General features: G+C 37.9%; 1 protein-coding gene across 3 annotated transcripts in view; it reads left to right on the top strand.

Moving 5' to 3' along the window:
* LOC306865772 (mitogen-activated protein kinase kinase kinase 1-like) overlaps positions 1–25735 on the top strand; it is a 59582-nt gene that overhangs the window by 14511 nt on the left and 19336 nt on the right. For 2 of the 3 annotated variants that reach the window (XM_079410571.1, XM_079410569.1), the window contains exons 1-10: positions 13619–13741; positions 14848–14998; positions 15562–15753; positions 16036–16230; positions 17173–17289; positions 17377–17525; positions 18919–19040; positions 20275–20356; positions 22124–22316; positions 23428–23682. In XM_079410571.1, coding sequence (XP_079266697.1) covers positions 13671–13741; positions 14848–14998; positions 15562–15753; positions 16036–16230; positions 17173–17289; positions 17377–17525; positions 18919–19040; positions 20275–20356; positions 22124–22316; positions 23428–23682 — 1527 coding nt within the window. In that variant the 5' untranslated portion in view covers positions 13619–13670. Of the gene's footprint in view, positions 1–13618; positions 13742–14847; positions 14999–15561; positions 15754–16035; positions 16231–17172; positions 17290–17376; positions 17526–18918; positions 19041–20274; positions 20357–22123; positions 22317–23427; positions 23683–25735 lie in introns of those variants that run through there. The other variant, XM_079410570.1, reaches the window with a different exon arrangement.

Genomic DNA, 25735 nt, shown 5'->3' with positions numbered 1-25735 from the left:
TTTCATAATTAAGTATATTTATAATCCATTGCTAATCGATGTATTGGTAGCCTATGGAACATATTTTCTGCCTCATTCTGTGACGACAAGCTACATCAGATCGCAAAACGCATTTGACTAGTGTTGTGGAATAGAAAGGTTATAATGTTCTCTCTTGTTGGACAACAGGTTTAAAAAAATGTGAATACAAGAGAATTTTAGCTTTATGCATTTTAATTTAAGCATTTTTAGCTTAGCTAGTTAATGGAAGGCCACCTGCTGCCGTCAGAGCAAGTGTGATTTCTGCATTCACGCGCTCCTCAGATGCTCTCATTTCCAGAGTTAGTCGGAATGTGAAAACAGCACACTCGCGTTACTGCAAAGATTTGTTGGACGTGTATTATTAGAGCTTTCCGACTTGAGTTCACATTTTCTCAGTTGGAAAATAATTTTTCATGTGCGGTGCCAGTGATGATGCGGCTTACGTTCGTTTCGGAGAAGCAAGGGTATTTGTTTCGATCGATCGCTCCGGCATCGCACCGAAATCTGCGTTCTGATTCAGTTCTAGTACATACCGGTTACATAGATACTGGTGCCATATTGGTACCAGGTTTCGGTACCCAACCCTAACAAAACCAGTCTTAAGTCGCTGGGGTATATTTGTAGCAATAGCCAACTGTATGGGTCAAAATTATCCATTTTTCTTTTATGCCAAAAATCATTAGAATATTAAGTAAAGATCATGTTCCATGAAGATATTTAGTAAATTTCCTACCGTAAATATATCAAAACTTCATTTTTGATTAGTAATATGCATTGCTAAGGACTTAGTTCGGACAACTTTAAAGGCGATTTTCTCAATTTAGATTTTTTTGCACCCTCAGAGAGCTGTCAGGAACACAGCGAAAGCGCGGATGTTGTGGTGTGTTGTTGTAGCTTCAGCAGTGTGTGGGAGCGAGGTTAGTCGGCCAGTCCTGCTGAGAGACGGTGGGAGTCCTGCTGCTCCGGTAGGGTAGAGTGAAGCGGTCCTCTGGGAGGAATTTCTCTGCATTCCAGTTTCATGCCAAAGCAGTGTGCAAATTGAAGGCTACAAAAACACATGCAAATAAGTGAATGTATAGGCTATGCTGTGCATTATATAAAACATTAAATTAAATTAAAGTAACAGGACTGTATTGACTTGACTAAATAATCAGGAAAAACAAAACCACAAACTAAGTATAGAGCCATGTGAAATCAGTTTTCATTCTTCAAAAATCCGATTTATATTCTTCCAAATTCAGTTTTTCCATTTTTTTTTTTTTTTTTTTGGTTTATTTTTTTTTTCTTTTAGATTTTTCTTGATTAAATTTTAAATTACATGTTAGCATTCAAAAGCATATCTAATCAATTGAAATCATGAAACCTATACAGTTTAACAGCACTTTGAAAAAAACAAAAATTCTAGTTTTTTTCCCCCTAAATTCCATGTTTTCATTTTTCTGGATTACTTTTGAATGGTTTACTTAAATTGCCATGCTTTTTGATTATTAAAATTTAATTAAAACTTAAGCAGTTGTAGTTTTTCAGAAGTTCTTTGATTTGAGTGGTCATCTCGATCATTTTGACATGGACTAGTGCTGCTAGAGCGCTGACCAGACCAGCTGGTAAAATTCTCTATAAGGAACACACACATTCACATTCCTGTAAAGACTAGTCCTAATGAAGGTCATCTCCAACACGTGTGTTCATATTGCTTGATTATTGACGCCTGTGATCCTACAGTAAGCACAAACTCACTGTACCTAGAGCTGAAACCCTAAGCCCTGTCTATTGTGGATATGCTGGGACACTCTTCTGCAGTTTCGCTCGCAGTACAGTTATGATATTGTGATACCGTGACATGCACGTATGGCGATGTGTGTCCTAGTTTTTTCCTTGTGTTCCCTTGCCAAGTCGGACAGGGTTTGTTTGTTCCAGCCCGTATTTAACACACACACACAAAGATGGTTTCTGTCTCTTTCACCCTTATAGTGCATAAACCTACTCCTATATTCACTCACTATTGTTTTTATACATGTATTCATTGCATCTTTGTTTTTTTTTTTCCCTAAGTTTTTTCAATTCTTTAAAAAGTTAATTATGCGATTTTATTGATGATAACAAGAGTATTTGTCATTTTATTTCATTTCACCTTTTTATTTTCTTCAAAATATTATCTGACTGCCATTTCAAATGTTTGGGGTCAGTTCAGATTTTAAATTAATACTTTTATTCAGAAAAATTCATCAAACTGAGCAAAAGTGACAAAGATATTAATAATCTTTTTTAACATTATATTGAACTTTCTATCCATCAAAAAATCTGGAGGAAAAAAATCACTGTTTCCACAAAAGATATTATGCACAGCACATTAATTGTCAACTTGTGGCAGTGCAGAAGCTTTGTATCACAGGAATAAATTACATTTTGCATTATATTAAAAGACAAAATTTACTGTAAAATTACTGTATTACACTGTGTCTTACTGTATTTTTGATTAAAAATGGTGAGCATGAGAGACTTCCTTTTTCAAAAACATAAAAAAAATATACTGACCTCATACTTTTGAATGGTACACTCTCAGAAAAAAGCACAATAGCTGGATGATACCCATTCAAAAGGTGCACCTTTATTTACCCCTAAAGGGTGCATACCTTAAATGTACATATTAGTACCTAAAGTCCATGCTGTTTGAAAAGGTACCACCCCAGTGATGGCGTTTGTACCCTTTTTTTCTTTCTTTTTTCTGAGAGTGAAATGTAATCGACACTGATGTAACTGATGGCTCAGTTCATGGACCCGACTAATCGTTGGCTGCTGTTTTCATTATGAATACTTATTAATTAGTCATGCAGCCCTACTGTTTTTGTTGCCATATCACTGAAGATGCACAAATCAAAAGAAGACAAATGTTAACCTAAAAATAAACATTACATTCTAGATCTTATAGCTCTGGACAATCTTTCAACCAACTTAATGAGGTTCATTCTGGGATACAGAGTTCCAATGCATGCCTGCTTTGACAACACATGCATTTACACAAAACTAAAGTACAGTTGCAGCTGGGGTTTTTTTGCAGGTGCTTCTTATTGTTTCTTACTTTGTCTAAGAAAAATGTTGACTGCTTAATTCGTTTAAATTTTGTGATTTTAGAGGGGTTTCTTGCATAGTTTCCCAATGTTTCATTTGGATTGAAATACTAGATCTGGGCTTTGACTTGGCCGTGTTTTCATGTTTTGGGTTTATTATCATTTTGGACGGTTCCACTTATAAGGCCAGAAAATCCAAGTGACTCACAAATGCAACAAACTCACAAAGAAAAATGCACAATGTTGCTAGGAGATGCATGACCGATGGAAACAAACATGGATGTACAGGAACTGACGGCAGTAGTTGTTGCCACTCTGTGTGCTGAGCTGCAAAATAATGAGGCAAGAGCGTTTGGATGCGGTCTTGGGTGGGTTGAAGCGCCCGGTACGGCTTTTACAGATTGCAGCGCGAGGTGAGTTGTGTTTTTAGGCAAGTTAAATGCTATGATGCGTGTTCTAAAATCAGCTCAAAATATGTTGGATAACTTTCAAATGGATTGAAAATCATAGTCTGTAGTAAAGAAAATCATACCCATTAGGTGAATTTTTGTATTTTTTTCTGGTGAAATGTCAACTCTGACTTTAAGGGAGCACTTGATTCATCAATCCTATAAATAGCATTATTTATTATATAAAAATATTTGCATATCTCAAACATTTATATAATATCAGGTCAGGCTATTATCTAAAATGTTCAATTTTACATACAGTATCATAGTACAATTTGAGTAGTAAATGTTGCATCTGTAAAAAATCTCTGAATGGCACTGAACAGCATAAGCACTTTGTGAAAAACACTTGACACAGAAACCCGTTCGTGTGAAAATACATACTAATGAAGTGCACTCATGCTTCGAACAGCGTGGGTCATGCAGCATTAACTTCAGCCGGACAACAGCATGGCATTAGCAATGCCAAAAAAATGGGCTCCTTTCTCATAAGTTGGAAGAAATATTGAAGTTGCATTGGATAAAAGCGTCTTTCACATGCAGAAATGTGAATAATGCACAGTAGGAAAATATTCAATTGATTAGTATCATTAGTAATAGCATTATTATTCTAATACATAATTGATTAGTAGAAAAATACTACACAAGTCTAATATACAGATATTCTTCAGCTGACAGAAATATCGTAAATTTTGCTGAAAATGTGAACAAATTATTTTAACATTGAGTGAGTGTTTTTCATATGGGGGAAAACTGTGCATGTGAAATGAGTTTCTTGAGAGACTTGTGTGTACAGCTGTGTATGACCTGTCTGGTAGAAGCAGAGAAGCTTCTGTAACTAAATAACCAGCATTCCTTTCTAAGTGGATAATGAGCCTTTTGTCCTTTGTGTATTCTTAAGCACTGTGTTGTTGTACAGTACAGATCTGCTTGCATTAGCCAGAAGTCAGTTTGAGATTTATCTCGAGATCATTGGGTCTCATTCATGAAACACAAGAACAATTGTTTTCGTAAAATGTTACTTTAGTTTCTGTTCTCTAAGGCTAACTGATGACACTGCATTTTAATTTAGCTATTTATAATGTATAATAACAAAACTAAGTAGTTGTCTTTAGACAAGAATTTTCATTTTGGTGCAAAATGACCAAATCAGATAAGTATGATACGTTTCCTAGATGGTGTGTGTGTGAAAAAATAACATGATGGACGATCATTAATATTGTGACCCCCCACCCCGTGGGGCTTTTCTCTCCTGAAAGACTCTCAGGTGTACAGTAAGCCCTAGTTTTACAGTGTGACCTAGTTCGACTGTAACTGAGTGTGGTGATATTGTGGTAAGGCTCATGTCAGCGGCAGCTAGCAGCTTGTTTCACGTGCTTGTTCACATTACAGCCGGAACCTGGTGGACGAGCGTGACAAAGTTTGCTCTCTGTCACGCCCCCGTCATGCATAAAGGCAAGGAAACCTGATTTACTTCACTGAAGCAGTAGACACGAATACTTCATGCCTGTCCCAGTTCCTTAAAGTTGTTTTTTGTAGCTGTTGGCAGGACAGTGGTGTGTGGTTTCAGAAATGGCCAACGAACAAACATGTATTTTCCAAGGCTTCCTGCAGCCGGCCCAGCGTGTGGCGCCAGCGAGCAATGGCAGACCATGTGACCAAAAATGCCCGTTTGTATTCCCTCTCGCTGCCTGTCTATGTTTGGAGTGGTGTGACCAGCGGTCGAACTGTAAAAAAAATTTTTTAGGGCAGATGGTGTGGTCAAGTAGTTTATTGGTGAGGCCGAGGGTCCCATAGCTAACTTTACATAAAATTACAAAAATTTACACACATTTTATTTACCATAAAATTGAGATGTATTAAATGAATTATGAGTTTTCTTATGGGGCCTGAAATGGGGGGAATTTTGTCAATACCCCGGTACCTTAGCTGTTTAGGATAAATATGACAATAAAACCACCAGTAGGTGGCAGCAAATCTGTTTTAATTACTGACTAATTGAATCATTCAGATCAAAGGATTCGTTTAAAACGGCTGATTCAATTATAAATGAAGCAAGATCTTTATGAATGAATCATTGAATCATTGGCTCACTTGATTTATTCCAAAAAAATAGATTAATTCACGATCGAAACACCGCAGTGTTGCTCTGCACTGTTGTATAAAATGAACAGCGCATTTGCGATTGCTTCTGATATTCAGGAAAACACTCTTGCTTGTGTGATTTAAAAAAAATATATTTTTTCTTTTATTATTTGAATTAAGAGCATTCTAACTAAAATAATGTCTAAGTTAATACTTGTTCAAAACAATCACTTTAGCAAAGTTTGTAGTATTTTCTGCTTATTTTGAAAAAATGTTAATATAAAAATACAGAAACAAAATTATTTTAATAAGTAAAGGCTCTGAAAGTATTGAAGGAGATCCAATAATAATTGAATATATGTTTACAGTAGTAACAACAAATAATATTTTATTATATGATATGATTAATATCATGTTTTTAAATATGATGGTTTCATTCTAAACATGGTGATTATCTCTGATATGGACACCCGACATAATATATGATATTTACCTTCTGAATCTAACCGTGTCAACAAATGGAAAAGTCAGCGATGTATTAATTATCATGTTAATTACTGTGCGCCTTTAGCCCCGACAGCAGGGGCGCTTTTTACCCCAAATACCATACTTTTACATATTGTTTCGTTATTTAAAACCTGTTGCTTTAATTATATTAAACACAACTGAAAATCATAAAGAATAATATATTAGATCAAGTAAGCACAGAATCAACTTTGCACTGCTGCGCGAGATCGCGTCAAAGATCAGATAAATATACACATGTATCTTGAAAAGCGAATGTTTTTGTAAAGTGCTAAGCCATGTTTTTGTGCCGTCTAGTGGTGTAGATGAAAATAATATCAAAGGTGCCTTTTACCCCCGGGGTGCCTTTAGCCCTGTTGTACCCTACATATAATCATTTATTAATCAATTATGATTTTGATTTAACCCTTTTGTTTATTTAAAGGCTGAAATGTGAGCTTTGCCATTTTATGAAACTTTTTTTAAAGCTTTATTTGAACATTTCTTATGTTTCGTACATTTCATATTTGTGTCCATATGGTTTAATTAAATTTAAAAGGGTTAAAATTTCAAAATAATTATGCAACTTAATTGCATACATTTTTTTTTTTTTTGTGGACCAAGTCTAACATTTCTGGTATTAATTAATTTTGAGAATATTTGGGGGATTATTGCAAAAATGTCAATGTGGTGTAACCATAAAAACCTTGTTTAAAAAAAGGTGAAATTCTCAATAAAACACCAGATCAGCTAGTTTGGCATAACCATACATTAGTACTATTTAATATTAAATAAAAGTAAATGCAGCACCATTGTTCTGAATATAATTAATTTGGGGAATTAGGGGAGTCAAGACAAATTCCTTGTCAAGGTGGTGTAACCACCATTCAAGGAGCCATTTTGTTAATATTTTGCAAGAAGATCATGTGACAGGAAATTATATCACAGAGAAGGTCCTCTGGTGATGCTAACTGCTGCATGCAAAGGTTAGTAACTCTCTTTAAAATGTGAGATTAATTTGACATATTTAGGGTATGGTCAGGTATTGTTAGGTATACATGTCATATGGTATGACCTCAGAAATACATTGATAATTCTTCATTATTATGAAAATTTGTAACATTTGAAATATTCCCACCAAGGCCATTTACGTACATCGGTGTCCATGATAATGCCTGTCAAATTAGATTTTAAATTGAAATGTCAAGTGGTGTAACCGGTTACACCATTTGACTCCTAATACAAGCCTTTCTGTTAGGGGCCAATTTAGTCAAATATCACTAGTTTATGATGCTGATTAAAGATGTAATATAAACTAACCTACTATTTTAAACTATTTTCAAGTGTTAAATGTTATTTATTTTTTATGTGGTTCTTTAGTTGCAACTTTATTATTAAAGCTCTGTAAGTCTAGGATAAAATAATTGTTGCACAACATTGGTGTTTTTGAAATGTTTGGGCTAGCTTTAATGCATATTTCTATTCCATTCACTTAACATTTTAAAATTTACTCACCTTCAAGCCATCCAAGGTGCATATGACTTTCATCTTTCCGATGAATCCAATCAGCATTATACAAAAAAAATGTCCTGGCTCTTCCAAGAATTATAATAGCAGTGAATGGGTGATATTCAATAGTCCAATAGAAGTCCAATAAACTGCATTTATCCATCATAAAAAAAGTGCTCCAGACGGCTCCAGGGGTTAATAAAGGCCTCATGAAGCGAATCAATGCGCTTTTGAAGAAAAATCTCCATATTTAAGACTTTATAAACCATAATTTCTGGCTTCTACTAACTGCCGTACACGCGTTCACGAGAGTGGCGTTCCAGCGGATGACGTAGAACGTAGACGTAGCATAAGCTCTGGTGAGAAGTGACGAACATGGAATCATAGAGAGAGCAAAACAAAGCACTGGTCACGAATTAGAAGTACAAAATGAGGGTTTGTAAAGAAAAATATCAAAGGATTTCAATATAAGTCAAGAGGAGATTGGTTTTCCTTTGCTGTAAACAAAACTTGGTTCTGGTGAGACTAGCATATTTTCACTAATGCTTACTCTACGTCCTACATCATCTCTCGTGAACGCAAGTGTGATAGATAGCAGAAGCTATTACAGTTTATAAAGTTTTAAATATGGATATTTTTCTTCAAAAGCGCATTGATTCGCTTCAGGAGGCCTTTATTAACACCCTGGAGCTGTCTGGAGCACTTTTTTATGATGGATGGATGCAGTTTATTGGACTACTGAATATCACCCATTTACTTTTAATTTCACTCCAATTGTATTCATTTGAAAGAAGAAAGTCATATACTGTACACCTAGGGTGGCTTAAAAGTGGGTCATGGGGAAATTTAAATTTTTGGGTGAACTATCCCTTTAAGCAATCTATAGTATAATGTAATATACATAAATGATTTAATAATGTAGCAGAAGGAAGTGGGTGAGTACATTTGAACAAATTCTGTGATTTTTAAAAATGTTAACCAAAGATTACAATTTACATCTGTAAAATAAAATTCATTATATTTCTGACATTTTTTATAATTAATATGATATAAGAGCCCCTTTTCCCCCAATAGATGCCACAATACAATATGAAATTACAATATGAAAATTAAAAATTACAATATGAGACATGAGTTCACTGTTCATCACTATGATAATTTCATGTTGCCAGATTTTTTTTAGCACTGAACACACTTCAAAAAAACACTTCAGCTGAACTTGTTGACAGTCATGCTTGATTTTCAGTGTCAACTTCTTCAACAAACAATGGCCTTTGGCTGTAGAAGCAACATGGTCAGGTGGTGTAACTGGTTTGTGTCAATTGGCGTAACCAGTATTTTTCATAAAAATATAATTATATACAGGAAAATTAATGTGGAATACAATGTAATCATCTAGTTTAGTACAATAATATGTTTTTTTACATAACATTTTTTACATCATTTGTCAGATTATTTAGAAAATAATTTGTTTTCATCATATGTCCTGCCAAATATTGAAAACACGCATTAAAATTTACATTTAGAGATAACTCTAATGAAATCTATTTTCGTGTGATATTTTAAAATTAAGTATTTATTTCTATGAGAAAGCTTACATGCCATCTAGGCGGATAAAATATTTAATATTTCTCATTCTTTGGCAGTTACACCATTTGACATTTTCATGTACATTGTCTTAACTTTTGTAAAAAATTTAATTTTTAACTACATAAAATCAATATTAACACGCTGTGTACATTTTAAAATACCTGATGCATGCTTTTAAAACAAGTTTTTAAAAGATTTTTCTTTTTGTCACTGACCCATATGCTATTAGATAAACTGTTGTCAGTCATGTTGTCATTTAAAATCCGGACAGCATTGGTAATGTTATTGTTTTCGTGTTTATGCAAACAAAAAGTAATTTTATTTACTGTTTGTTGATTTTAAACAATTTATGTGTCAGTACTTTTTGAGCATTTCCATCACATTTTAACAATACCGTGATAATACGTGATAACTTGGGTCACTATAATCGTGATTTTCATATCTCTATAGACGCAAGATCTCTTAAGAACGCATGTTGAGAAACCATTGAATGCTGTTTAAATAAAGCATCCTTAGATGCACCTGATGATGTTGAATGTCCAGACTGTGCAGAGCTGGAATCTGAACGAAGGGTTTGCTGTATGTTGTGTGATGAGAAAAGCTTTCAGCATTTCACAACACTCCTGCTCTCATTGTTTACCAGTTATTTCTGCATTGTGTGTTTACTGGAAAGGTTAGTTTGTGGCTGGTTCTTTGTTTCTAATTTCTGGTTTAGTTCCTGTGCCGAGCGCTGGTTAGTTGAGTGAGTATTTGGAGTCGTTCTTTAGCGTCTGAGTGTCCGGCCCCTCCAGCAGAGATGTGCTCATTGTGTTCAGGGTAACCCGAGCGCTGAGAGCGCGGCAGCCCATGAGAAAGGGTGTGCACAGCTACAGGCCTGCAGTCTAGGCTTACGTGCAGGGCTGAAATGGATTCCCAGCCGCTGGCTCTTCCACATCCCACCTGCATGTCCCACAATGCCTCTTTGTTCCTGCCTCATGGTACTGTGGGATAGCTGTTATCCGAGAGGCAAGGGTTGGCCACCACCGACTTTCTCATTCAAAGTAAAGATGGTGAATTCCTACTATCCAGTTTCGTTGTGGCTGGCTCGGGCTCGTGAGAGCTGCTTTCTCCTAGTGTGGGAGTGAGCTGTTCTGTTGTTTACTTGCATGCTTACAGTGTTGCAGTTTGATTCTTGTTGAAGCCATGCTGTTCTCGTCCAGAGCACTGAGTGTGAGAGTATTTGTCAGTGCAAACAATCGTCTGTACACAGGAAAACCTGACACTGCCTGCAGTTTGATGTAAAATTGATCAAACTGTTCTTGCACAACGAGATCAATTCCATGCTACTGATAATACCAGTGCTGTTACCACCTGCTAATGAACACGCATACTTATGTTAAAGTGCCCCTCTTATGGATTTTTGAAAATTACTTTTCATGCAGTGTGTAACACAGCTCTAAGTGAATGAAAACATCCTGCAAAGTTTTAAATCTGAAAGTGAACTGTGTATACAAATATCATCTCTCAAAAGAAAGAGTCGACTCTGAATCATTGAAACAAGCCGTTTTTAAAACAAATGCCAAGCCGTTTCATGACGTCAACATGAAACATTAGCATATTGCCCGCCCACTTGTCCCGCGTGCAGACCGGGGAAAACTTGATTTTTGCATTGGTCTGAATGAAAATGCCCACTAACGGCTGTACAATAAGCAGCACTACACTCACAAACACTGCTTTAAATGAAATCCAGAAAAAGTTTAATTTCCAAAAAGTTATAAATTGATTAGCATTTTAATGAATGAAATAAGTATTTGATCCCCCTATCAATCAGCAAGATTTCTGGCTCCCATGTGTCTTTTATACAGGTAAGGAGCTGAGATTAGGAGCACTCTCTTAAAGGGAGTCTCGGTTTGTTACCTGTATAAAAGAAACCTGTCCACAGAAGCAATCAATCAGTCAGATTCCCAACTCTCCACCACGGCCAAGAGCAAAGAGCTGTCCAAGGATGTCTGGGACAAGATTGTAGACCTACTCAAGGCTGGAATGGGCTACAAGACCATCTCCAAGCAGCTTGGTGAGAAGGTGACAACAGTTGGTGCGATTTTATTCACAAATGGAAGAAACACAAAATAACTGTCAATCTCCCTCAGACTGGGGCTCCATGCAAGATCTCACCTCGTGGAGTTTCAGTGATCATGAGACGGTGAAGAATCAGCCCAGAACTACATGGGAGGATCTTGTCAATGATCTCAAGGCAGCTGGGACCATAGTCACCAAGAAAACAATTGGTAACACTACGCCGTGAAGAACTGAAATCCTGCAGCGCCCGCAAGGTCCCCCTGCTCCAGAAAGCACATGTACAGGCCCGTCTGAAGTTTGCCAATGATTCAGAGGAGAACTGGGGTCAGATGAGACCAAAATACAGCTCTTTGGCATCAACTCAACTCACCGTGTTTGGAGGAGGAGGAAAGCTGCCTATTGGGGTTTTTCCACTGCATGGTACGACTCTGCTCGGCACGGCTCGGTTTGCGTTTAGCGTGGGCGGGATTATTCACGTGTCGTTATAGTTGCGCCGCCTCTACTGCCGTGACTCCTGAAAAACTTATCAATTCCGCGTCGCTCCATCACATTCTCGCTGGATCCGCTCTTCGGCTATCAATGAGAGGACAGTCTGTACTTCCTCGGCAGACAACGAAACAACCATTTTTTGGTTGTTAAAAGAAAGGTGCGCTCATTCAAAATAGTTGCGTTCGATCCTTCGCTGGCTGTGCTGATTTAAATCTAGCGGGTCTGTTGTGTCTTGTGCCATAAGTTCAGTGACGCAGGCAGTGGTGTTTTTTCTCCGGCCAATCAGTGATCAGCAGAGTTTACACGTCACGTTTTGGTAACTGTATGGTTCGCTTGGAACCTCGGCCGAGGTGGTACTGAAAAAAGTACCAGGTACTGTACCCAGTGGAAAACCCCCCAAAAGTGAGCCGTACTGAACCGTACCGTGCCGTACCATGCAGTGGAAAAGCGCCATAAGACCCCAAGAACACCATCCCCACCGTCAAATATTTTTTTCTGCTAAGGGGACAGGACAACTGCACCGCATCAAAGGGACGATGGACAGGGCCATGTACTGTCAGAGCCAGGGCATTGAAAATGGGTCGTGGATGGGTAGTCCAGCATGACAATGACCCAAAACACATGTCCAAGGCAACAAAGGAGTGGCTCAAGAAGAAGCACTTTAAGGTCCTGGAGTGGCCTAACCAGTTTCCAGACCTTAATCCCATAGAAAATCTGTGGAGGGAGCTGAAGGTTCGAGCAGCCAAACGTCAGCCTCGAAACCTTAATGACTTGGAGAGGATCTGCAAAGAGGAGTGGGACAAAATCCCTCCTGAGATGTGTGCAAACCTGCTGGCCAACTACAAGAAACGTCTGACCTCTGTGATTGCCAACAAGGGATTTGCCACCAGGTATTAAGTCATGTTTTGCTAAGGGGTCAAATACTTATTTCACTCATTAAAATGCAAATCAGTTAACTTTTTTTAAAATCTGTTTTTCAGGATTTTTTAGTTGTTCTGTCTCTCACTGTTCAAATAAACCTACTATTAAAATTATAGACTGATCATTTCTTTGTCAGTGGGCAAACGTACAAAATCAGCAGGGGATCAAATAATTTTATATATATATATATATATATATATATATATATATATATATATATATATATATATATATATATATATATATATATATTTATATACACGTATGTGTATATACATTTCTTTTTGTTGTTTCCTGTTACAAAGCCCCTCAAAATATAAGGCAGCATGTTTTTTGTCGTTGTGTGAACTCTTACTGACTCAATGAAAATAAAAACATTAAGAAGAGCATCTCTACCCTCTTCCAGCAGAGTACCATAATTATCTTTAACACACCGCTGTTATTGTCCCGTTGGCTTGAGCTTCCGTTTTGAAACCACAGTTGGCTGTATTTTTAATACGGCATGTCAAATTAAAACGGCCCGTCCCTCTTCCTACAAGACCTGCAGCCCAGTCCATAAACACACAAGCAGGTGGTGTCATCTCTCTTCTTTTCCTGGAGCTTACTGTAGTTTCATGATCGAGTACCGTCAAACTGTGTAGAAAACATGGTATTGTTACGGTTATTTTTTTCTTTTGTAATTTTAGTATCATGCTTGAACATTGTTTTAGGTTAATATCAGTTCATTGGGTTAGCCCCACATTTTTTGGTGAAGTATTAGCAGTCGGTTGGTCAGCAGATAATGCTTCTGTAAAATAGTTGCTGTTTTTGCAGTTGCTGAGACGTCACTGCACTTCCTCATTTGATTTGACTGGGGGAGCACAGGAAGTCTGGCTTTCCTGTCTTAGGGTTGTTATTGTTATGCAGCGCTCACTGCTGCTCATTGAGGAAGCTGAAAGAGCCGATGGGACACCAGTGATCCTGCTGCTCGGTAAAGATGGAGACCCACAGCGGCCCACCTCTCGCTCCTCATCCTGCCGCCACATGTGGATACACAGCTCCAAATGGGTGCTTAGTCTCTCTCTCTGTCTCTCACTCGCTCACTGCCTGTCTTTCTCAGTCCTGTTTTCATTTTCTGTCTCTCTCTGTCTCTGTTGGGAGGTTCAGGGGCTTTTCCACCATTCACTTTAATGATGCTTAATGAGACCCTCAGTTGTGATTTTGATCTTGTGTGAAATGGTACATGACTGGTAAGTTCTTTCAGAAAGATAACGTAGTTCTTACTGTGCAGCGTTTCCTCTGTTCACTACAGAAAAATAGTGACAGAATAATTCAGTCTCCTAAGAGTCATTTATTTATTTTAGTCATTTATACAAAAACGTTGCATTCGCATGTCGTGCGTTAGGGAGCCTTTTATCAGTGGCACACGAGATGCGATGACGATGCAAGTGTCGTTGCATTTTAATGCTTTTCATAGCTTATCCATTTGAACCCACTAGATGTGGCGCTGCTACGTTGTTCATTCTAAATATATATTATGCACTTTTTTCAAAGATAGTCGTGTTATTTTATTGCTTTTAATAAACATGCATTAGAAATATTTTGCTTGATTTTGCTTGTGGCCATAGGAGAGAAGCCAAAAGACTGAAATTATGCCTTTTGAATATAATTCGAATATTGATAACATTTAAGTAAAAAATTCGAATTTAGTTTTTTTCAGCCATTTTGACAGCCCTAGTGCTTTCACACTAGCACTTTTGGTGCACACCGGGTTTGTTTGACGTCTGAGTTTGATTTGTTTGGGTGATGTGAATGCTGCCAAACCGTACCAGATTGCTTTAAAACCAGAGAGAATGTTTATCTAATTTCTGCTCAACTCCAGCAGAAATGCTCCCAACTCAAATGCTCTTTTTTATTAATTATTTTTTTTGTGTGTGTTGAGTCTGATGATTTTCGAAATAAATCAAATTTCATTGCATATGTTTTTTTTTTACTATCTCTGAGTTAAATAGTTGATATTGGCTTTATATGCCAATGGTTAAACCTGATTAGCCATCAAAAAATCAGTCCAAATCAGTCGCCCACTATCTGTGCTGATTGTAGAAAAATATCTGTGCAAATATGGCAAAAGTAAGTTCACACACACATGCTTATTAACTTTCTTCTCTTTGCAGTCGAGACATGGAGAGCAAGGAGACTCTGCGTGGGCTGCAGAAGATGGAGGACCGACCAGAAGAGCGCTTGATCCGAGAGAAGCTCAAGGCCACCTGTATGCCCACCTGGAAGAGCGAGTGGCTGGAGAGGCGGAGCAGGAGAGGGCCGATGGTACGGGACAATTAAACATTGATTGTCATGACTCATTTTCTGTTCATCACTAGCTTTTGTTTTTCTGCAACTGTGTGTCAAACAGTTACTAAAGTTATAATAGTAAGAGTATTACTAGCTACATTAACTTGAACAGTACCTCTGCAGCATTTATTTCAACATTTACTAATAGTTATTCAATTGAAAGTTGGGTCTGTGTACGTCTTATACGTCTGTGTATGTTAAACCATTTAATCACATGCCCCGTTACCAAAAATAGTAGAAAAATGTTTGGACTAAGAAACAGGAAGTGAGAAGTTCTGAAGTGGAACGGCTCCTCCTGAGTTCAGCGTGCCTTCCTTACATAACCATCAGAACAAACGACCCTGTTAACGGACTTTCACACTGTCTGCCTTAACGCTCCACTGCTCTGTCACTGCAATTAGACTGTAATGTTTTCTCACTGGAAATAATCATTTACAGTAATACAAAACATTAACGAGAAGGCTTTTAAACTGCCATCTGCCTGTTAACAGAGCAGTTATCGATCAGTGTCTAAATATTGCCCGTTATGACACAACTAGGTAGTGAAGCCCATTCCTCTGAGAGCAGACGGCACTGAAGCCGGAAGCGACAATCACAGCTCATCTTCCTCTCAAAGCAGAGGTCATCGCAGCCCTTCACCTGGACCGTCCTCCTCCTCATCGTCCTCCACTAAGACCGCTGGGAAGCCTGATTCTCCTGGTCTGCGCAGACGGAGAGCCTCCCCGGTGCCTGTGAGTTTTGAGACGTTTTCAATTCAAATTTAATCTAGTTTGAATTTGGATTGATGTTTTTGGATGGATGCATGTTTTGAAAATATGATGTGACAGGGATTCCACAGGTCTAGTTCAGCCAAAGAAAATGTCATCAAGACAATAGTATCATAATGCATCTCTACAAAAGACAATTGACTCAACCAGCTCGATTCAGTTCAAGTTTCAAGTTCAGTTTTTCCAAGTTAGCATTTTTATGTGGTCTTAAAAGTCTCAAAATCTGTTTTGAATGTGTGGTTACAGAGCGGGAGGGTGACGCCCCCTCGGAGAGCTCCCTCGCCTGATGGCTTTTCCCCATATAGTCCAGAGGAGACCAACCGCAGGGTCAACAAGGTCATGAGAGCCCGCCTCTACCTGCTGCAGCAGATAGGACCTAACTCGTTCTTGATTGGCGGAGACAGTCCTGACAACAAATTCCGGGTGTTCATTGGTCCACAGGTATGCTAATACAGGCCTCTGACATGCCATTTGGCAAATAAAGCTGAAATGACTTTATTAAGTGAGAAGATACTCGTGTATATAACTAGGCATGAAACTAAAACAGCTGGGAAATCGGTTGGTTTCCTGGGATAGTGGCCAATTATCTACAGGGTTTCTGCCGGTCTTAGAAATGTCTTAATTTGTCCTTTCACCAATTAAGGCTGAAAAGGATCTGAAATCAGAGCAAAAAGTCTTAAATTTATAAATATGATTATCTTCCTTAGAATTTTTTTTTCAAATACCTAAACAACAAACATTAAATCAAGATGCATATACTTGAGAAGCAAAATGAAGATATGAAGTCTTGTTTTCTGAGAAACTAAACAAAAGTGCTACATGCTTAAATTTCTCAGAAAACAAGATTTCTTACGTCATTCTGCTATTAATAAAATGTAAATGTAAAATTAATTAAAAAGTGAAGGAGATCTATTGGAAGTTGTTTTTTCAAACTTTGAAGCATTGCTTAAATAACACTTTTACATTGAGAGACCACCTAGGGGTGTTGAAATGAATCGATGCATCACGATGCGGACGTGGATCGATTATAGCCTACTGACATCATTCGCGCTTCGCCAGTATTGCACCCACTATTTTTAAATTTGAGACCTGGGCGCATTTTTTGGACTTATACTTATAGTTGCGCATGTGTGTGCTAGAGAGAATCGCGGCAGCTTCATTGGACAGAATATGCAGAATATATTATCAACTGATTTTATAAATAAACATCCTGATTTCTATAAAACAAACAGTATTTGTAAAGAAAAATGGTACTGTTGCTACTGTTGTGAAGAAAACTGTTCTGTTTCCTGTTTCCATGCCTAATATATTACAGTATGTATTCTTTGACATAATTGTCACTACTATAATTCGTATTCATATGGTGTCCGTTATGTTGAGCAGACGTGTAGCTGCGGCCGAGGGACGTTCTGCATCCACGTGCTCTTCGTCATGCTCCGAGTTTTCCAGCTGGAGCCGTCAGACCCTCTGCTGTGGAGGAAGACCCTGAAGAACTTTGAGGTGAGGAGTCTGTATTATAACCAGAACACAACGAGCTCTGTGCATTTACTCAAGCTCAGCACACACTGATGCTGTGATCTCATTCAGGTGGAGAGCTTGTTTCAGAAATACCACAATCGCCGCAGCTCGCGCATCAAAGCTCCCTCACGCAGCACCATCCAGAAGTTTGTGTCTCGCATGTCCAACTCTCACACGACATGTACCTCCAGCACCTCCCCATCCAGCAACGAAAGCAGGTTTGTAAAGCTCCAGAGACCCTCTTATTTGGTTGAACTATGCGATTTGCATTCTTGAGCAAAATAATTCACTCTGAATTCATAGTTTGTGGCAATTATGACAACATATACCAATATATATTTTTATTCCTTCAAAAACAGCCAGAAACCTTGGAGTTGTGATTGATGATAAGCTGAATTTCTCAGACCACATTGCTAAAACTGCCCGGTCCTGCAGATTTGCATTATATAATATTAAGAAGATCAGGCCCTTTCTCTCGGACATGCAACACAACTCCTTGTTCAGGCTCTTGTTCTGTCCAGACTTGACTATTGCAATGCTCTCTTGGCAGGTCTTCCAGCCAATTCTATTAAACCTCTACAATTAATCCAAAATGCCGCTGCAAGATTAATCTTTAATGAGCCGAAAAGAACGAAGTCACGCCTCTGTTCATCAATTTGCACTGGCTACCAATAGCTGCTCGCATTAAATTCAAGGCATTAATGTTTGCCTACAGAACCACCACTGGCTCTAAACCCCTTTACCTAAATTCATTACTTCAGACTTATATGCCCTCTAGAAGCTTGCGTTCTGCAAGTGAACGAAGCATTATTGTTCATCCCAAAGAGGCACAATATCACTTTCACAGACTTTTTCATTAACTGTTCCCATCTGGTGGAATGACCTGCCCAACTCAATCCGAGCTACTGAATCCTTACCCATCTTCAAGAAACGGCTAAAAACTCATCTGTTCCATCTTTACTTGACCCTCTAACTCTAGCACTCTCTATTATAATTTTATTTCATCTATATTTCTTTTTATTTAAAAATTAATAATAATAATAATTATCTGTACTGCGTTAGGCTAACCAGGACTTGTAATAGCACTTGCATGTTGTTGCTCTTTTCTTGGTTTTGATTGCTTCTTATGTCCTCATTTGTAAGTCGCTTTGGATAAATGCGTCTGCTAAATGACTAAATAAATAAATATACAGTGCCTTGTGAAAGTATTCAAACCCCTTCATTTTTTCATGTTTTATGTTGCAGCCTTATGTTAAACTGCTTTAAATAACCTTTTTTTTTTTTTTTCTTTTCACACATCAATCTACACTCCATACACCATAATGACAAAGAAAATAATAGGTTTTTAACATTAAAAGTAAATTAAAGCAGTTTAAGTTTCTGAACCCCAAAAAAGGTGTAGTTATTGTACTGATGTATCTGTGCGATGCTAGTAAGTTGGCAAAACAAGTCATTTTTGAGTTCAGTTAATATGTCAAAAGTCCAAGAAAAAAATGGATTTCTCATGATATGACCCCTTTGAAGCAAATTATATTTATCCTATTTGTCAAAGGCCTTGTGTCTTAGTAATTTTTTTTAAAGCTGTGCATGTGTATCTACTCCTGTGAGCAGCATGAAGGATGAGGAGGAACAGATGTGCCCGATCTGTCTGTTGGACATGCTAGATGAAGAAAGTCTGACGGTGTGTGAAGAGGGCTGCAGAAACAAACTCCACCACCATTGCATGTCTATATGTAAGTAGCAGGAAAAATATCAGCGCTCATATTCCAGATTATCCCACATCACCTGGGGCCTGTTTCATAAAACAAGTTTACCAAAAAAACTGGGCTTATTTCAGTTAGTCTGACTTATTTTGAACCAAATCAGCTGACAACAATAAGTCCGACTAATTGAAATAAACCTGGCTTATTTGGTAAACTTGTTTTATGAAACAGGCCCCTGGTGTTATATTTCGAATGATCACAGGAACTAGCATTGACTGTCCACATCACAGGAAGCAGAGCCTATTTATAGGTCCAGACAATTTTACATATACAGCCCACATAAAGGAAATGCAAAACACACACTTTCAGAACCAAATAGTCTGATTAAAAAAACTGTGACACTTTCCATTTGAATTGATATTTCTAAGAATTTACATTTATTTGAAGAGAGGCCCTTCAATCGATGTCCATCCAGCAGTATAAGTATAAAGTCAAAGATATAGGCTTTTGAAGATATTTTCAAGTTTTAGAAATGCTCATTCATTGACAGATCTGACATATGACAGATCTCTTCATATGTTCTCCCCTCAAGCCAGTTTAAAAACACTGAAAAACAGCACAACACAAAGTTGCATGTTTATACAGACCAACAAATAAAAGAAAATGCTACAGAAAGAATACAAAAATTGTAACCAGTAATATTCAGCTATTCAACAAAAGCTGTATTCAAACCTGAGTGATGTTTGAATTACAATTCTCTCGGATGCCAGTCGGATATTAAAAGGTACAGTGGAAGATTAGTGTGCAAATAGTAGATCAGGTTAGTCAAAAAACACAAGGAGAAGTGTTGGGATAATACAATATCAGCAATCACAGACGTTCACACTCAAGACAGGATTAGATTTCTTAAAGGACTATTGGAAAAACTAGGTCATTTGCTCTGGAATTTTTAACAAAAGGTGTGTGAGGGGGGAAAATAAACAGACTTTGCTGAATCAGACAGGATTAAAAACACAAAGTATGTCTGTGAAACACATTTTACTAACCTCTGAGAAAACTAGTCCCACCTAAATATTGCAGAAAACTCTCATAATCCTCGCAAAAGACTGATTACATGTAATAACAGGAACACTACTCACAAAAGATGATTTGAAGTGACTAGTTGTTTGTTGAATGATCTGACCCATTTCTAGCCCTATATCCCCTGACAGCCCTTCATGTGGTGAGTTGTGTGAGCATCTCTCGTGTCCTGTTCGTTTTTCAGGGGCCGAGGAGTGCCGGAGAAATCATGACGTGTTGATCTGCCCTCTGTGTAGAGCCAAGTGGAAGTCTCATGATTTTTACAGGTACATTTACATTTAACTCTTTTATCCAAAGCCACAAATGAGGACAATAGAAGCAATCAAAACCAACAAAAGAGCAATGATATGTGAGTGCTGTGACAAGTCAGCCTAACACAATACACGTAGCAAGGTTTTTTATAATAAATAAAAAGAAAACAAGTTGATAGAATAGAGAATGCAATTGTTAGAGGGTCAAGTGTTGTTGTTTTTTTGTAACGAGTAGATAAAATAGAATTAGATTAGAAAGTGCTAGAGAATGTAGGAAGAACATTCAACAGTACTTTCTGAAGCTGAAAGCGACAGTTACAGACGTTTTATGAGCATTAGGACAGAGTACCTCATGAATATTTTCGTATTTAAGGAGGTCTGCAGTGGACTAGCAGACCCATGAGAAAAGAGTCCCATGTAAACCCAAGTAGGCAAGAAGCTAATTGGACGCAACAAGCCCAAACACAGATGGAGTTTAAGAAAGCTGTCATCAAGCCCAAGCTGTCAGAGCGGCAGACAGCGCTCACTAATGAAGCTGGCATCACCAGTGCTGATGCTTCTTTCAGATTGGTCCTGTTTGTATTTACTCTGAGATGTGGGACTGAGAGGAGGTCGTGTCCAGGTCAGGATAGGCAGCATCACAGAGTCTGGTGTCGACTCCTCTCTGGTGGTTAGGTAAGCGAGACAGGCCGGCACCAGCCATGTTTGTGTGTCTGCCCAGGACTGACATGCTAGCGGCTAGTCAGTTTATGGTGTTTTCCAACTTCCCGCAAACCGTCCAGAGATTCGCCCCACACACAGTGACGCCCGAAACCAAATCCTGATGTTTCTTCTTTAGGAAACAGCAATTATTCTAATTTCATGAAGTAAATCCCCTTCATTTGTCATGGTCTTACCATCTCAGGTTACAAAACACAAACCACGGGTTTGGTTTGTTGCCTTTTGTGAAGTTCCTGCGGTATTAGACCTTACACGTGCATTGTTTTGTTGTTATGAGACACTACAGAGGCCATTAGTGTAACCTGTCTTCTACAGTCAGTTACCATTTCAGTGCAAAAATATGTTAATTATGTGCCATGGAGCTGTTCGCTTGTAATACTTTGACCAGTATTTCAATACCCAAGACTCAAAATGCTGAGTGCGCAGCAGTTTTTTCGAAATGTAAATACCGCAATGATTAAAGCTCTGTAACTAACACTGTCTGATAATTGTTCTGCCAAATAATTTACTAGAATAAAAGTTGTTTAATTACAAAATTTACATTCATGCATTTAGCAGATGCTTTTATCTAAAGTGGCTTACAAAAAAAGAACAAAATCATAATCAAGGACTGTTTTGAATGGTTTGCCTGAAGACAAATGAATTCTCTGCTTAATAAGAAACATGATAACCAAACGTGGTGTCATGATACTTCAGTTGGCACCGCAAGATGGGATTTATGCCGTACACTACTGTTCAGAAGTTTTTTTTTTTTTAAGAAGTCTATCCAAGGCTGAGTTCATTTGATCGAAAATACAAGGACAATAATATTATGAAATTACAATGTATTGTTACAATACACAATAACAGTTTTCTATTTAAATATATTTTCAAATATAATTTATTCCTATGATGGTAAAGCTGAATTATGAATGCAGTCTTCAGTGTCACGTGATGCTTTTTTATAGATGCATATTTTGTGATACTGTAATGAATAGAAAGTTCAATAGAAAAGCATTTATTTGAAATAGAATTTTTAAATGTAATCTGATAAGATGTTTTTCTGTGTATTTATGTGTGTAGTTATGAAGCACCATCTACAGTGGAAAGCACAACAAACCGCTCCCAGAGTCAAACAGCTGCTGCTTCTTCAACGTCTTCATCGGTTCATACTGAGAGCTCGAGAGCGGGCCAGGAGGGCGACTTCTCTCTCCCACAGTATGGAGTGCAGCACATCCCACAGACATACACAGAGCTCGCCGAACCCTGGATCAAGGTGCGCTCAACCTGCAAACTATACTCAAATAAGATCATGCTTCCGGGCTTCAGACAAAAATGCATTAACATGACCATTCATAAGCAAAAAAAAGACACTTTTAATGTATAAGAGCATTATATAACACTTTTGTGAAGGTGATGGCCGCCTTAAAGTCAGTTACTGCAGCAAACGTTACACACCATTGTGAAAGAATTGTGATGGGGAAAAAATGCTGTAGCTTTGAAACATTTACTTGCTTGTATGTTTTGATCATTGTAATGTTGCATGACCCAATAGTATCAGGATTGATCTCTTCACATTCTCCTGGAGAATTCACTGATTCAGAGCAGAATTTACTACTTGCATCAGCAAACCCATCACAACTAGATGCACCTGAAGGTCTTTACTCTTGGGTTCTTTGTGATCTCTGGATAATTTTGCATCCTTGGGTACTCCTTGGATGATTATAGCAACTATTTCAAACTCTCTTCATTTGGATAAATGTTCTCTGATTGTGGTTTGTTGGAGCCAAAGAGCCCTTAGAGATGTCTTTGTAGCCTTCTCCAGACTGATAAGTCTTAATTTTTTTATTACAAAGCCATCACATGACCTTCTTTTCCTTCCTTTTTGTCATGATACACTGTAGCCTAAAAGGATAGTCGGGCCAAAAATGATAATTCTGTCAGTTACTCAACCTCATGTTGTTTGTATGTAAACATGTATGCCTTTCTTTCTTCTGTGGAACATAAAAGAAGATATTTTGAAGGATGTGGGTAACCAGTTTCAGTTCCCATTGACTTCCATTGTATGAGCATAAAAAATAATGTCAGTGAGAACCGAAACGGTTTGGTTCACAACATTCTTCACAGTATCTCTTTTGACTCGTGTTTTCATCTAATTCTCATTACTGTAATGCAAAAAAAAAAATTGTGAGTAAAAAGTGCAGTTATAAGTATACATTATGATGGCGTCTTTCCTTCATTTTTGTGCTTAATGGTCATGAAAATATTACGCTGCGAGATACATTTTTTATTTTGTTATTACAGTTTCTTAATGACGTTTATTAACTGACGGGAACTGTTCGGCTGACTTTCTCTGTGTGGTTTTGTTTGTTCATGCTCTCTCTCAGGTGTTTGGTTTGGAGTTGGTCGGCTGTCTCTTTTCCCGAAACTGGAACATCAGAGAGATGGCTCTTCGGCGGCTGTCACATGATGTGAGCGGCGCCCTCCTGTTGGCCAACGGCGAGCATTCATTGGTCGGGGCAGGTGCGGGGCTTGGGACAGCTGCAGGGGAGGTGTCCGGAGATGTGGTGGTGGAGTCCTGCTGTAGCGTGCTCTCCATGGTCTGCGCTGACCCCGTCTACAAAGTCTATGTGGCAGCACTGGTGAGATGCTACACCTCTATATACCTGACACCACCCTTGCCTCTGCTACAGTATCTGACAGGGTTTCTGCACGTCTTAATTCACCCTTCTGCAAATTAAGGCCTTAAAAAGACTTAAATCAGAACTTCAATTCATGAAGTCATTGCATTTAAAGGGACAGTTCACCCAAAAATGAAAATTCTGTCATTAATTACCCTCGTGTCGTTCCAAACCCCGTAAGACCTTCGTTCATCTTCGGAACACAAATAAAAATATTTTTGATGAAATCCAAGAGCTCTCTGACCCTTCATAGACAGCAAGGATCCTAACACGATCAACGTCTAGAAATGTAGGACATCGTTAAAATAATCAGTGTGACATCGGGGGTTCAACCGTAAAGTTACAAAGCTACGAGAATACTTTTTGTGCGCAGAGAAAACAAAAAATAACGACTTTAACAATTTTGTAGAGTATCACGACGTATGTGCATGCTTTGATCTGAACGTAAACAATGTATCCGCGTGGCGCAGCTGACACAGCTTTGCGCACAAAAAGTAATCTCGTAATTACGGTTGAACCCCTGGTGGCACATGGATTATTTTAACGATGTCCTTGCTACTGGACCTTGATCGTGATAATATCCTTGCTGTCTATCTAGGGTCAGAGAGCTCACGGGATGCATTAAAAATATCTTAATTTGTGATTCGAAGATGAACGGAGGTCTTACAGGTTTAGAACGACACAAGGGTGAGTAATTAATGACAGAATTTTCGTTTTTTTGGGTGAACTATCCCTTTAATGTCGCATGAACTGAAAAATGTATATCTTCCTCTGTATTGTTGATTTCCAGTTCAAATATCTAAACATCTTTAAATCTAGATATTTACTTGAGATGCAAATGTAAAACGTCTTAATGAACAAAATTAATTGTTTATGCTTAAAACAAACATTTTCTGCTCCCTAGACATTCACATTGAGAATATGTTGATGTATTGTGTAAATAGTTTCTTTACTTGCTCTTAAAAATCTCTTTAAAAAGTCTTACCTTCATCAAACCTGCAAGTATCCCTGATCTAAAGGCTGCAAGTATCCCTGATTAGGATGCATATAAACAGTATTAAAGCACAAAAACCATCACATCAATACTGCTGTCAGTAGTACAATAGCGCATTGCCTGTTAAACATGACAATGGATCAGTGTGTGCATTACTCAGGCTGCACTGGTTTCATGCGCTACATCTCAGGTTACATGCAATAGCCTACATGCTTTCTGGATTGTTTAAGCACTTATGTGAAGCATAAGTCTTTATTATTTAAATTCTCCAGACTTTTATTGTCTCCAAGTGTCATGCATGCTGAATAGTGAAGTGCTGTCACATGTGGACTTCCTTGACCAGTGTTTCACATGCCTGACCGCTGCTGTGAGCATGTGAACACTTCAGTCACATGAGATTCTTACAGCGTGATGCTTCTGTTATGATCAGATATGAGAGATTGCACAGTGCTGGGAAGGAAATTGCACAATACTGCACCAACTCTTCACCAAGAGCACAAGTTAAAGTAGATGAGTTTTGGGTCAAAACATTGTCTTGGTACCCTTTTGTCTACATCAAATTCAGATTTTCAGCTCTAATGTGGTTGTTCACGTGATGTTCACACTCCCTAACTGAGGCACATTCAGAAAAGTCCTGCCCTATAGAGTACAGTCCAGCTGTTCTCCATCATGCCAAGGACACATCCAAATTGGGCTGGGTGATATAGCTAAAAGTCTCTCTTTCTCCACATTTTTACTATATTGGAAATATATTTCAATATTTTCGCTTTTGTTTGTCACCCACGAAAGACATGATTGTTGTTACGAAGTACATTAAAGTGTTTATTTAAAAAAAAAAAATAATAATAATAATTAAACCTAATTTTAAAAAAATTAAATTTTAATCTAATTAAAAAATATCTAGACATAGCAACCACTTTCTAGCAAATAAACACAAAATAAACATTTAAAGTATTTATTTAAAGGTACCAGTATAAAAAAATAATACAAAAAGTACAATCTTACGACTTTAAACAAATG

Source organism: Barbus barbus (genome assembly GCF_936440315.1).
Source record: "Barbus barbus genome assembly, chromosome: 47".
In the NCBI taxonomy this organism is placed as follows: domain Eukaryota; kingdom Metazoa; phylum Chordata; class Actinopteri; order Cypriniformes; family Cyprinidae; genus Barbus; species Barbus barbus.
The sequence above is the reverse complement of the archived record's forward strand: the minus strand, read 5'-3'. Positions and strand labels throughout refer to the sequence as shown.